The sequence below is a fragment of the Misgurnus anguillicaudatus genome, chromosome 12 (assembly GCF_027580225.2).
Source record: "Misgurnus anguillicaudatus chromosome 12, ASM2758022v2, whole genome shotgun sequence".
Lineage (NCBI taxonomy): Eukaryota > Metazoa > Chordata > Actinopteri > Cypriniformes > Cobitidae > Misgurnus > Misgurnus anguillicaudatus.
Window position 1 is genome coordinate 18459085 of NC_073348.2, and position 15802 is coordinate 18474886.

At 38.7% G+C, this 15802-nt stretch overlaps 1 protein-coding gene across 1 annotated transcript in view; it reads left to right on the forward strand.

The window, feature by feature from the left end:
- Positions 1-15802, forward strand: part of cwc27 (CWC27 spliceosome associated cyclophilin) — a 55575-nt gene that overhangs the window by 25442 nt on the left and 14331 nt on the right. Inside the window, exon 11 of the mRNA XM_055208979.2 lies at positions 878-981. Within this exon, the coding sequence (XP_055064954.2) occupies positions 878-981 (104 nt within the window). The remainder of the gene's footprint in view (positions 1-877; positions 982-15802) is intronic.

Consider the following 15802-nt stretch of genomic DNA (forward strand, 5'->3'; position numbering starts at 1 on the left):
CAGCTATGAGTAATGCAATTTGGACATCAGTACCGCTTGTCGTCATCAATCGGTCATCAATTCACTTTCACAAATTGGCCAAAATAGTTTTCAAATGTGAACCGTACACCAGACCCCCATTATCATGCTGTTCTGAGTTTTCTACCTTGGTGTGTGTTTGTTGCCAGTTGTGATCAGGTTCATGGCCGTGTTAAAGATCAGAATGAGGCCTCACCGCTGGAGTTCTGTGCAGAATCAGCATTTATTTTTTGATGTGCCAGAAGTCTGGATGATCTGGAAGCCACACTGAACTCTTGATCTAACAAGGCGCCACACAATTTATTAGAGAGTTTTACACTTCTAATGTGCTTATTTGTTCCTGACACATGTTGGAAGGTTGTCCCCGAGATCATTTTTGGTTTTATTACTGTTTAATGTGAACACTCAATTTCCTCTTTAATTGTGGAATGAAAGCTTAATTGGTAGGGAAACCCAAAAGTACTGTGGATGTGTATTCTCTATGGGCAGTAAATAAAACAAATGTGCCATTAAAAACATAGCTTTCTCACATGACTAATTTGTTCTAAATTTGCATTGCTTATTCATGTTATTCAATATAATTTGATTAATTTCATCATGTTTTAAGTTTTGTGCTTAGCATTTGGTCTGATGATGAGTACGTTTAAAGTTGCATTGATCATTTCCATATCACATTATTTTCAGTAAAACATCTTTTATAATCAAAATGATTTATCTCAAATTGCAGAAAATATCTAAATTTGTAATAACGCTATTCATGTTTTTTTTCTTTCTACACTTTGTGAGACTTAGTGAGAACTTAGTTTTCCTTCCAAGAGTGAAAATCAACTCCATTTCTTTGTTGTATGGTTTTCCACAGTGATGAATTGCGAAAAGAAGCTCGCCAGCTGAAGAAAGACTTACTTGCAATCAAGCAGCGAAGAGATGAGGGTTCGAAGAAGAAGGAGGAGGAACAGAGCGAGGGTGAGTCTCTGCATCACACATCACTACCACTGACATACTTCAACATGATGAAATTGTGAAATCTCAGCTGTTTTCGTTGTTTTAAAGGAAATGCATCATTTTTTTTTTACACATGACATTATGAAAGTCTTTAAACCTCTTCTAAAATTAGTATCAAGAGCTGCAGGAATTCTTTTTGGATGATATTTGTAGGACAACCTAGAAGCTTTACACTGTTTTTTCAAAATGTCAAAGGGTTTTTTGTAGGCTTTTGAATTATTGCACAAATAAGTTCTGTGTTCAACAAAAGGTTAAGATACTTAGATGTTGCGTCCATCAAGATAATTTTCACAAATTAACAACTTTTTTGTATTTTGTAGTCTAAATGTGTTTTGAAATACAAAGCTAACCATAGACTATAAGTGACCGCACTTCCAACATCACTAATCTTCCGACAACTTTTTCAACCTTTATTAAATAAATTTATAAACATGTTCCCTGAAAAGAAAATTCAGTGTGGAAAAATGTCTTTCCTTTTTGGAATTGTGCCTGTGTTGTTTTTGAGATTTTCATGTGTGATGATGTTTAAAGTTCCGGACAACATCTGTTGTCCTGTGAAACACCCTTTAAGCACCCTTTTAAAGACACATAAAACTCATAAAACAAAAAATCTTGAGTGGGGTAAAACTGATGGGTTTTTTTTTGTAGAATAAAAAATGAAAATATCTTTATTTATCGATGATAGTCGATGATCTATCAATGACAGTCAGACATATGGCCGATAGCGGGCCATCATTATGATAGTTGGCATGTTTGCACGTTATAGTTTTAAGTTATTATTATTATTATTATCATCATCATAGTTTCACATTAACATATGCATTGCGTGCTTTACCTCGCATGACAGGACCTGAGCTTGTAATACGCGAGGCTCTGAAATTTCTTTACCTCGCATGACAGGACCTGAGCTTATAATACGCGATTAATTATACGCTTGTAATAATTTTCTTGCACTAGAGAAGTTGATGGCACGCAGGGGTTTAAAACCAGTGAGCAAGTTGTTCTCGCTTCCTGGCATGCACAAAATTTTAGAGCGCCTGGGCATCGATGACGTCCTCGGTCTAATGGCATCAGGTTCAAGAAGGTCACGAAGGTTTGTCCACCAATCCAGTGGCCTGTCATAAATGAGTAAAACATGAACAAATAAATAAATTAGTAAAATATTTTCCCGCCCCCCGATACTATTGTGGATCTGTGATCTCACAGGCTGATAGGACGATCTCAATATGGGGCATATCGCGCAACACTTTTTTGGGCTTGAAAGTCATGGGCCCTGTTTTCTACTGTTATGAAGCTTGAAAAGATCCAGGACATATACTAAAATAAGATGATGGCTTGAGGATGAGTAAATCATGGAGTAATTTTCTTTTTACCAAATTTTCTTTTTGTATCTTCGTATTTGTTGGTAGTGCGTTACAAAAAGGTTCAAGTTGTTACCATTGTGAAATGGCTAACATGAGATGTTAAAAAGCGTTTTTATTTCTAATACTTTCTTGATTGGTTGTATTGGAGAAATTAGTAGGGTTTTTTATTTCTTTTGTATTTTGTCTTGTCAGGAAAGTTTATGAAATCATTTATTGGCACCAGTTCTTGCAATAAACTAGAAACGTAGTGTCTAGTTTAAGTCATGTCTGACTCGGCTTGACAACGTTCCCTTCTAATATTTACTATGACAATAGAAACGTGCCTCCCAGTGGACATGAGCAAATGTTTTTCACTCTGCCCTCCCTAATGTCTTCAAATATCTGACAGTTTAGTTTCAGTGTCAAAAGGAGCACTCAGGGTTTTATAAAATAAAAGGGCCTACACCCTTTCAGCAATTGAGCATCAGTATTATGATCAAGTGATGTTACGAAAATCAGTGTATGGGTTTATTATTATTGACCAGCAGTTCTAATGAGCAAGCTGTCTAATCTATTAATAAAATAATTCAGATTTGCTGTTATGTCACTTACTCTAATGTAAAGAGTGATTTTCATTGCATTTAATATATACATTAGATCAGTTTGTATGTTCCCTGCAAACCAACTCATGATCGTGGCTTTGCTACTACCATGCGCTACTGTACCTGTATTCCTCAATATATCACAGTGCTAGAGCTCTAGTCAAATCCTTGTCATGTCTCTCAAATCCTGAGAGCAGTTGTGGATCTATGGTGTTTGGTGTACTTTCTGTGAGGATTATTGCATGCTTGAGATTTGTTCAGACGAACCTTTAACCTCTGTGGCGCATTGCGACGGCCCTGTTGTATATCACTGTCTTTACAATGTGTGTTCTCAAGGGGCAAATGCATGTCCCCTCACCCTTGTCATTTTTAATGCCTAACATTCTGTCTGGAATGTGAAATGTACACTTGTAGCAGCCGTAGCACGTTTGAGGACTCCTAGCTTAAGCAAAAAGAAAAATATTTTTTATGGAGAGAGTCTTGAATATTTTTAGGTTTGTTGTACAATGTATTGTTGCATAACGTGCCCAGTATATTATAGGCTTGCATTAAATACATCCTCATGCCATATCTAGGGACCAGAATATCAGACTTGTGTTGGGTTTTTCTGATTTGGACCCAAAATCAACACCCTATAGCAGTCACATACCCAGCGCTGGACGTTAAGGAGTGCCCGGGGCCAGCGTTACCAACTGGTAACTGCCCGATCGGGCCAGTGTATCGTCAGGTGCAAATGATCATTTCAATAATTTCAATAATAAAGCAAAAAAGACTCAAAAGAAATTTCAAAGCGCTACTCACGTGTTGTTTGAGAAGTTTTGTGTGCGATTAATCACGATTAATCGTTATGCATCCCTACTGTACATGTATGTATACTGTCTATGCAACAAATTGCCTTTCGAGGACAATAATTTAATGTAAAATTTTGCTAGCATGGTGGAGGAGTGAGTGGCGCTTTGTATAGACGGTTTGAGCAGTAACAACATAAACAAACTACTTTTGTGGAACAAACGTAACTTCTGGTAAACTCCGCAATGAATCAATAACAACAGAGTTGTTTATTTCTGATAACAAGCTAAATAAACAACAAGTTGATTACCATAGTTCAAATCATAGCTAAAGCATATAAAAAACTACACTGAGGTAACGCTACTGTGTAAAATGTGTACGATATTATGTATACATGTTACCGCCAAACCTCCGTTTACATAGCAGTGATCCACGATCGCCATCTTCTCTAGTCTTTAGGGGGAAAAAATTATATTTTCAACGAGGTATTTGTTCCAGAGTTCAGTTTAGACACTAGTCAGACCATTAAACATAAAGGACCGGAAGTAAATTTCCGACCAGACGCTTAACCGCGACAACGCACGTGCATCCAATGAAACAGTCTATATGCAGCAGAATGTCAAATATATTAAAATAGAAGTGCTACATATAACAACACTGGCAGGACACTGGGTATTTTTAAGGCTGTCAGTTTTGGGGTTTGGGTGGCTTCCGTGGTCACCGTGAAAGATTTCTTGCCAAACTGCTAAAAACATCTGTGATGTTCTCTAGGCGGTATGGAAAGATTTGTGTGTGTTTGTTTATTTATTAGATTACAATTACAGTGGCAGAATTCTGGTATGGCTTGCCTGGACACAACTTTCCTTTTTGGATAACCAGAAGAGTTTGTGGACCATTTGGAAATGGGCATGTTCACCATCAAATGCTTTCCAAATACCAAAGAAAACCAGTAGAATGAAAAGTATTACTGGCTTGGTTTATAATTTCTCTATTGATCTGTCAAGCATACTTGCATTTAAAAATAAACACACAAGTCACAAATCAAAGAATTCGAAACAGCGCTTTGAATGTGGCCGGCGTCTATTTCTTGGCAGTTCCGTTTTGGTGTTAGCCACAGCTCTATTAATTCTCAAAATATGAAGAAACCGCAGTCATCGCATTTTAAACCTACTTCCATCTCTGTCCTAAAGCGAAAGTTGGTTTTCTTGCCATTCAGTCGTTTGGTTCCACCCCCTAATCTCAATGTTTGGGTTTGACTCCGGTTCTCTGGTGTTCGTATGTCCACAGAGGCAGCTTCAAGCTTTGTATTCAGTCCCAAAAAGCAAATACATTCCTGCCCTCTCTCTAATAACAGCAGCCCGCTCTCTTGGCATCTGGTATCTTATTTTAGGAAGAGGCCAATTGTATCCTCTGCAATTCAGCGGCCGAACTAAAAGACATTTGTACCTTTTTTTTAAATTATTATTTTCGACTGACATCTCTTCAATTTTCAAGACATAAATTATAGTATGTTCGTCTGGTCTGGTTTTCTCTTTCTTGGCATGGCTGTCATTGGTGAGAGCCAAAAATAAGAGAAACATACTAAAAACGCTGTCCGTTTTATACCCACCCTAAATGATGTGGCAACATTCTTTCTACCACTCTGAGTTATTTTTACAGGTTATGCCTGTGTGCGCGGGGTGTTTTATTTCAATAGAGCCTTGTCAGTCAAACCCAGCGATGTGGACAAAAATTGTGAGGGAGCGTTTGCAAGTTAGGCCGTTTTTATATCAAAGAGATCTGTGGTGTAACAGCATCCTTTCACAAAATGCGAAGGTTGGTAATTCTGACCGTTTGATGTAAAACTAAATTTTATTTTGGTAGCTTTGAAATACACTTTTTTGTTAGGGTTTTCTTTGCTTTGGATTAGTGAAACTTTTGCTTTCTCACTAGAGCAATTGATGCGGACCAGAGTGTATCTGACATCAGATTTCAATTCGTTTTATTGAATGAGTGTAAATGCACATCAGAAATGTGCTTCAGCATTCATCTCAGTGCGCACTCAAATTTGGCATGGTTGCCTTGAAATGTCCCCATTTTACCACATGCATGTACACACACTTTTTCTACCCAAGCATGCTTTTCGATTTTAGGATGCAATTATTTAGCAAGAAACAGGAGATAAAGTGCTCTTTTAACATGCATCATAATGTAAAGTGTGTGGCTTTTTATTTTGAGTCCCTTGGGACGAGATGACCGCTTAGACGATCTATCATTTATGCCTATCAGACATTTTCATAACTGTGCTGCATGTATCAGAAGGTTTTTAAAGAGGACTGAGACCACCTCTGCTTGTGAGTCAGGGCGAGATTAACCAAACCACGCCCAGGCATGCTACAGAGCGCTTACACTAGTCAAATAAACCAGGCTTTTAGGGGTCAAATGCACTCTGGTTTGCTTTGGATAGTGTAAATTAGCGCTCTGTTCAAAATATTGATACGTTTAACCATCGACATGAACATGTGATAATGCGCGCATCGACACAGCACCTTCCGTATCGATTGTGACGCACTTTTGAAGGTAGCGTGAAGGATCATAGCTGATCCACAGAGAAAGTTAAGTGAAATTTAAGGGGTATACTTTCCTGCTTCTGTTTCCGTCTCGCATGCTCACACGCCTGCACCCGTTCCTAAACTATTATGCCCTTTATACAAGATGTAATATAAGTCTCAGGTGTGCCCAGAAATTTGTGAAGTTTCAGCTCATTCCCCATAGATCATTTATTATAGCATGTCCGAAATGCCCGTATTTGGGTGGGAGCAAAAACATGCTGTTTTAATGTCTGTACCTTTAAATGCAAATGAGCTACAGCTCCTCACGTCCTTACAAACAGACACTGAGCACTTTACATTTTGAGACAATTGTATCTGGTGGACAGAGTACAACTATGGAAACTATGGTAATGCAGGACAATAAGTAGGCGGGGCTTTACAAAAGTGATCTCTCATTGATAAGATATTCAAAACTGCTTTGACAGTATGACACTGCTTGGTTTAATGGAAATTAAAAAACAAGGAGCAGGTGGATTTGTTTTCATTGTATATGGTGGTTGTGTTCACACACTTCCAACAAACATTATGTTCAAACACTTTGTAAAGGTGGATTTTGTATAATAGGTGCCCTTTAAGCACGTGCTCTTTCTCTCTTTATACGAAGATATCCTAACTTAAACTGTCATTAAGTTACAGTTGCATTGCACAAAAAAGACTACACGTCGCGTCTAGGGATGCATAACGATTAATCGCGATAATCTATAGCAGAATAAAAGTTTATGTTTAGATCATATGTGTGTGAACTGTGTATAATAACTTTGTATAGATAAATGCATGTATATATTTAAGAAATGTTTACATGTGTGTATATATACATTTGTATATTTATGTATAATTGATATTATATATAAATATAAATACTTAATATATACATATATATTTTTCTTAAAATTATACATGGATGTGTGCATATTTATAATATATATACATAATTATTATACACAGTTTAAACACATATAGGGCTTATTTGATCTACGTCATCAATGTTCGCGGCGGCCATATTGTTGACATAAAACTGTCAGTCTGTCAATTGACAAGCGAGGCAGCGTGGGTATTATGCATGGTATTATCGTTGTAATTTTTTTAAAACCGCGCGATGGTGTGTGGTGTAATACACGGATGTTGTAACAACAGCAAAAAGAACCCCGGAATTAGTTTTTATGCGATACCGACTGTCAGAAAACATGAAAGGAGAGGAGTTGAACCAGCGAAGGAGAGACTCCCAACAGCAAAGTCTGTCCCCATCATTTTACCACAGGTAACGTTAGGGATATATGCTCACAGCAAAGTCTGTCTCCATAATTTGATCACATATGGTTAGCTGTAAGCAGTGGCTGAAACTGCTCTTTCAAATAAGCTGCCATAAATTGAGACATTTATTAAATTAGTATTAATAACTATATGAACATAATAGGTCTGGCATTGATACTAGGTAGGGAATTAAGGGCCGTTCACATAGTTTTGAAAATCGTTTTATATTAAACAGAATAGCGGAGCTCACACCAAAACTATAACGATACAGATACAATGAACGACATCATTGGGATCACTTTCTGAGCGATTTTTCCCACCTGGTGAAGGATAAACCATTGATAGCATTAAAATCTATTTGAACTTCAAGTGCACGAACACTTAAAATGACAGTAAGCTCATTGCTGAGGTCTATAACATTAGATTACCTCCAGTTGCTGTGAAAATTGACTACGTAATGCTTTTTAATCTATTACATTAACTAACTGTTATGCCAAAGGTAAGAGATTACACAAACTATTAGATTCACTGTTTAGAGTTACGCGAAACGCAGCGTGTTGAGGACATCTGCAAAAGTTTTTATTACAAGCAATATTAAAGGCAAGTGATTTGCGCGAGTGCCGTGAGCGAATTAGCATAAACGTTTTGTATGGTGATGTGGACGATGATATAGTAATCGTTATAGTTATAATGTGAACGGCCCTTCGTGCTTGTATGATGAATGCGGATACTGTATGAACGATATAGTTATAAATATCCGGATAAGTTACGGCTGGCAATAAGGACGGATCTTTACTTAAGGCTATTGGGTCTATTTGATATTGTTCCACAATAATCAAGCTCATCTTCTCTTAATACGGACAAGATGAAGCCATTAGGCTACTGCTCCCCTCGACTCAAATCTACGTGCGGCTAGGGGCAGGACAGATGTCATGTCAACAAGATGGCCGCGGCTAGCGACTTCCGGTGTTTGCGAATAAGCCCTATATGATGTAAACAAAGACTTTTATTCTGCATGCATTTTAAGTCAGTGCTGCTGGTTTTTTAGCCACTTTCTTATAATACACATTTGGGAAGAAACAACAAACTGCACTTAAAAATGTGTGTCTAGGAGATAAGCCACTTTAAGCTATAGCTGTCAGTAATAATCTGATTTCTATAGAGTAATATTTATTCATCTATTCATAGATTATAGAAGAATTAAATAGGAGAATCCCAGTAAAGGCACTATCTTAGTAAAACTACTTTGAAATAAAATGACATGAGTTAAGTACTGTAGCTCTCGCAGAGATGGATATTATGCCTTTCTTCAAGTTCCCTAAATGTTAATAAGAATGGCAAAAACACAAATTTTGCAAGATTTTGCTTATTCAATGTACAATAAACAGATAATAATGTTACTAAATTATAAACAAAAACGTAGTTCAAAGTTTACCTGTATCGTGATACGCATCTTATTGTAGCATGCATCTATCGGGAAATTGTTGCCGATACACAGCACCAGTGTCAGTACTCCCTTAGATTTTTCTAAGCTCTTTTAGTGCATGGGTGGCCAGGGTTGCCAGGTCTACAAAACAGAACCAACCCAATGGTCAAATTAGCCCCAAACTCAAGATATACCACTCCTATACCTAAAAAAACATTTGTGAGTCACTGTAATGCATTACACAGTTTCTTCTTGAAAAATCATTCCATAGTAGTAATCGTAAACACAGTAGGTTTTCAACCCATGAAAAAACAACCTGCGACAACAGTTTAAAAGTAGCCCAATTCTGCAGGGAAACCCCAGACCTGGCAAACCCTGTACCTGGCAGACAGATTCAGATTTAAGTTTCAGTAGTAAATCCTTTTACTAAAAAATAAGCTACTTGACTACAGCTGCACAGTTGGATTATAAGTTTGGTTCAGACCAAGAAATTAAAGGAAAACTGTTTGTCAGCTGTGATCTTTATTGGAGTTAGTGTAAAGAGTGGACCAGACCTCTTTTCTATTGCAGGTAGATTTGGGTGTGGTTGCTTGGTTCACATCCAAGTTCAGAAAACATCTTTCATACCTCCCAAACAAACCCACCACTCATGTCAAACAAACTTGGGTTCTCAAGTTTGAACACAGCCTAATGTGCCTAAAAGGGACACTCCACTTTTTTGTAATGGCGCTTTTCCATTGCATAGTACCCCACGGTTTAGTTTAGTTTGGGTCAGGTCAGCTCACCTCACTTTGGCGTGGTTAGCTTTTCCATCGAGTTTAGTATCACTTCGCAGTGGGAGGGATTGTAGGTGTGTCGTTATATTTGCGCTCCCTACTGCTGTGACATCATACAAGTGAGAGCGCTGTACATTCCCATACATTTATTTACTTCTCAGTCTGCCACAAAATTAAAATTGGCCACCACAAATAGATGTTTGCACATCGCGTTTATCACTAACGTTACCTCAGTCTCACATGGCAGTTTCTGTTCAAACACCGCGACGTCAGTCGACGGCGCTCCGCTGAGCTTCATTGAAGTTGCATGATACACATATAATGCTGACGTGCTCGTCGCGAATGTTCCGCCACAAACTGTACATTTGGAAAAAAACTGTTATGGTGTCCCTTATTCTCAACCTGTGGATGTTTTTCGTGAGTTTGGGAACTTATAGCAGAGCACAGATGATAAAATTCTCGAGACAGTGCAAGCTAGTCTAGCACAGGTAAAGCTAATCTACATTATAGTGATGACGCTGTAGTGACGATTCTCTCTGACCAATCAGTTACCTTCAGTGTTTTCGCATCACGTTTGGTATCAGCTCGGGTCGCTTGGAACCCCAACCGAGGTGGTACGAAAAAAGTATCGGGTACTACGTACTGCACCCAACGGGAAAGCTCCCAAAAGTAAGCTGACCCGACCCAAACTAATCAAGTTTAAAATAGGAAAAATATCCAAAAACTCCTTGATAATTTTTAGCGTGATGCTAATGGTCTATCAGATTCAATGGATTATGCTAAGCTATATGCTAAAAGTGGTACCGCCAGACCCAGAGATCAGCTGAATGGATTCCAAACAGTAAGAATCAAATGTTTAACTTTTGGGGAGCTGGAAAATGAGCATATTTTCAAAAAAAGTGTCCTTTTAACATACAGCCAATGAGAACAAACCCAGGTTCTAGCAGATGTTGGTTTCTTCTTCTTGCATTTATACTTTCTAGCTGAAGATTGTGAAAGACTGTAATGAACTTTCAAGTTCTCCAGTGCTGGACTGCTAAAGATGTGAGATTTGACTGATGGTTTGCATTAGGTTCACGGATCGTTGAATCTGTCGCTTCTTCTCGACCGACAACCCACCTCCCTAACGAAGAGGTGTTAGCTGTCCGAATCCACCCCCTGTTGCCCCTCGCTTGATTTGTAGATCCTTTTGGCCTGAGTGGCAGGAGAGGGTGGAATGTTGTTAGAATAGCCATCAAACTCAAAGACAGTACTTGGAAACACCAGCTGGTGTAGATGGAGTGTGTTGCTCACGTAGGCCCTAAGGGTGTCATCATTCAGCAGATTGCAAGTTGCGGACTGCAGCTGGGCCTGAGCGCGAGCGTTGGGTGAGCAGAGTGGAAGGCATCACTTTTTGCTCACATAAATCAAAGAGGAAAGGGTTTGTACCAGCACTGACTTTTCAGAAAGATTACAATCGCCCCTCTGAATCTGTGGCATTCATGGGTTGAATACCTTTGTAAACGAGTAATTGCATGCTTCCAGAAGCTAATGACAGCCGTTCTGTTCAAATAACCTGTTGGGTTCAAGCTTTAGTTACTCAATTAAGTTCCACTCTACCTGAACATTACATCTCAGGTAAGTCCGGCCCATTCCATACAGAAATATTTACAGCTAAAAGGTTTTTGGAGATTACAATGTCCATCAGGACTTCAGTTCCAGCTTCTAGAAACTGATTTTTTAAAAGGTTTTGTCAGGTTTTACTATTAAGTGGATCTTATGTTTTAAGTAAACATGAAATATACATATACGTATGCTTCATTTTTTGCATATGCAAGCGTAGCCGCATAGTTGAACACACAGCCTTGCAAAGTATGCTTCATTTGACTTGTACACAGGTGTTCGACACGTGCATATTCTGATTACAAAATTTGTGTCACGCGCACTGTACACAAACCCTCACGTACTTGTAAAAAGTGAAGTAGACCCAGGCCGTTACTTTTCTAATAAAGAGCACTTCGTTTTAAAGAGCACCTATTTCATTGCTAAAAAACTACGTTATTTTGTGTATTTGGTACAATGCAATGTGTTTGCGTGGTTTATGGTTAAAAACACATTGTTTTCCACATACCCTACATAGCTCCAGATTTCACTCTCTTCCTGAAACGCACTCATTTGAAAAGCTTTGTGTTCCTGATTGGCCACCTAATCTGTACGTTTTGATTGGCCTGAATACCTCTTGACGTCATCCGGAAATGTGACGTTCCTTACCATGTTTGAAAGATTCGCTCACAATGCAATGGTAACATGATTTAATTTACAGGCAGTGAGTCCCAGCCTGGGTACCAGCCGATCTTAGCCCCGCCCACAACATTTTGAAAATGGGAAGATCGGTCTGGGGTTTTTCCGTTGAGGAGCTTCTATGCGAAACCCAAAGCTGGTCGACCAATCAAATTGTCAGGGCGGGCTTTATACGATGATGGACAGATGATCAACAGTAACGTCGTAATCAACCACGTCACCAAATAGCACATGTGTTGAATCTGTTTACAACAAAATGGCTGCCGCTGTAGAATTCCAATGTGTGGATTCTGACATTGAGTCTGTTCTAAAAGATATCGACAGAGAAACGCGATCAAGGCATTTGTTGATCGGAAAACTGTTTTTGCCGTCCTTCCTACGGGATTCCGCAAACGTTTAATTTATCAGCTAGCTCCGATGGTCGCTATGAAGACGGGACATGAAAACCCTATTGTCATTGTTGTTTCTCCTTTGGTCGCACTTATGGAGGACCAAGTTAAAGAAGCAACTGAAATGGGTATCACTCGGCGTGCATGACGAGATGGATATAATTAGCGGTCGTTGCCAGCGTATTTTCGGAAGCCCGGAATCATGGCTGCTGAATAAGTGGAGAGACATTTTAGGCTCCGATATTTTTGAACCCAACGTAATGGGTATCGTCATGGATGAAGTTCACCTAACGTACAAATGGTCTGACTGCATGACTTAATACTTAATGTTGTGATATAAATGAAATGTTGTAAAAATAGTAGGTGTTGATGTACGTTCGCTAACTCAGACTTAGTATAATCACAATGTTAGTGTCATTGTAGTGAAATAATTAGCAGTTCGTTCAGGCTGCTAAAGACACCATTTCAACATACGTCACACACTCCATTGCTCTGATTGGTCGTAGGTCTATCCAATTGAGTGCAGAGGTATTTTTCAGTTGAGACACGCCCCATAATCATAGCCCAATGGAGCGGTATCAGACTCAAATTCTGACTAGAATTGAGTATGACAATGTCAGGCTAAGTGAGTCCGAGCTGGAGGAATTATGATAATGTCGGTCTTTACTACGTCACCAATCCCAGGAAGTAAACTGTTGCCTACAATCTGTGTGTTTGTTGTAGTCCAATAAAAGAGATTTACGCTAAAGACGATAACTCGCGTCATCGTTTACTTTGGGGTTGTACCTTTTGCATATCGTTAAAATTTACTAATACACACTTACACACCATACAGGAGTATGTAGTATAGTGATGTGCATCGATGCATCGCATTCCGATTAAAAAGACCTGTCTAAAATCGATTCTGAATCGTAAGGCTCCGATTCAGTGTTTCAAGCACAGCTTGTGCATGTACTACGGCTCCGTGATCAGTAGGAAGTCCTTATCAATCTAAAATCACTACAAGTTTGACTCGTTTATAACGTGCATTTAAAAAAGTAACACTCGTCAAACACAATCATTTAAAATATTCTTTATTATCATGAAAATACCTGAAACAATCTAAAGAACAGCGATATAAATATGCCTCTAGATATTTCCTGGAATAGTGTTTGTAATGCTACTTCTTCTGTGGCACAAATGGAGTTTCTGCACGAGAGCGCCCCCTGGCGTTTGGATGTTGCGGCATTTCACCATAATTCATTTAAATTCATTCATTGAGAAAACGCGCATTTGCCCTATCAATTGTCACAACCCTAATGTAGTATGTGGGCCTGAAGACATATTGCAGTTTGTCGCAATGCGCATGCATCGAACATCTAAGTACGGCTGTGCATTTGCCTGTGCAGGTGTACTTGGGCCTTTAAGCAAGATAAACAATGAGAAAAATGTAGGATAGGACTATCCTTTGGAAATGGCTTTAAAGTTAGAAAGAGAAGTTGTCTATTTATGACAGATGGTTAGAGGCAAGAGGTAATGGTTTGTCTGGTTAGAGTTGTGGGTTTGATTAGCACACATACTAATAAACAGCGTGTACTGTTTGTTGATTTGGATCAGACTGTCTGCCACAAGAATAAATGTAAATAATTTGAACTACTTGAAATTTCTGCACCAGTGTAGTTGTAGTGTGGTTTACATTCATTCTTCAAGATGATTTGTCAGGGAAATCATAATAAATTGAATCGAACTGTAAACAAAGAGTAAACTAATGCAGGGGTATTTATTCTTGCTTTGCGTATACGTATTCAGCCTGCACCGACTACCAAAAGACCATGGACATTTTTGCCCTTTGTTGTAATATGTTAATATGTAATATGTTTGTTGTTGTACTGTTAATTCAGTCCTATCAAAGCTGTATCTTCACAATCTGGACTATGGCCATGATAAATATACTTTCAGCAGCAATAGATTTGAGAAGTGCTCGGTTTCTACACAGTCAGTGTGTTTTAATAGTCTTTGGCTCATTACGTCCTTTCTGTCTTTCTAGTTTTCTATTAGCTCATGCCACAGACTAAACATTTTCAAACATAGCCAACTTCAGTCAGTTGCTTTCAGGCTAACTCTCTCTTTCTCTCTCTCTCTCTCCTCTCTCTAACAAATGTTCCAGTTTCTCTTCAATGTGGTTTTCAGTGCTCCATAAATAAGGAGAATAAACAAATGTTCCATTTGTAAGGGAAAATATTTTTTGTTACATGACAGCACTAAAAGCGCTGCAGGTTTCGTCTGATGTTGTTTGTTCCTCTGCAGCTTGTAGTGTGAAGCATTCGGTCATATTTGCCATAAGAGCAGGTGAAGACGAAAGAAACATTGTGTCCACTGGGTAAACTGTGACATCAGTGCTAGACCGTCTGAGCTGGGGAATTCACACAGTAGCACATTAATGCTTGTAGACATCAGTGTCAACACCCCAGTCACAATTTTATTGATTTTTCCAGTTTGTAGCATGGAATTGGGAGAGTTACTTTTGATGCTGTTAAAGTAAATAAGCTTAAATTTTACATCACTAGTATGGCGTTATTTTTTGCATACCTTAATAGTTAATCCAAATGAAAATTCTCTTAGAATTTACTCACCCTCATGCCATCCCAGATTAGTATTTTGTAGGGCTGTCAAAATGAACGTGTTAATAACGCATTAATGTAAATTCATTTTAACGGCACTCATTTTATTAACGTGCGATTAACGCAACGCCCAGTTCTGTTTGACCCTTGGCCTAGCCCGTTGTTGGATAAATTGAGACCCAGCCTTATGGTGCGTTCACACCAGACGCTGAAGAGGCGGCAAGCGCAAATGATTTACATGTTACAAGTTTACTCAATTTGAGCTATATAAGCCCCTCCCATTACGCGAAATTACACGTGAATGTCTCGTATTACTAGAATTTCATGCGCGAATGAAGCACGTAAACTCAAAATGTTCAAGCGGAACAACTACGCATGAATATCGCGTTTTTGCCGCCTCTTCCGCGTCTGGTGTGAACGCACAGTTATACAGTAGTCATCAAATGTCTAAAATTATCTTTATTTATACCATGGTCTGTTTAAATACTCGATTCTGATTGGCTGGAAGGTGTGCATTAAAACCGTTTAATGCACAGGTAGTTCCAGTCAGTTTGATTACAGTTAGAAATTAATCTGCTACTATAAACATTGGTAACCATAGTAACACAGTTACACTTGCAGAGAGAGTGAGCGAGCGAGCGAGACATAAGTGTGTCTCTCTTTAAAGTGCGCAGGTTATATTTCAGCACTACTTTATTTAAAGCGGATGGAGTGCGAGCCTTAACTTAAGAAAAT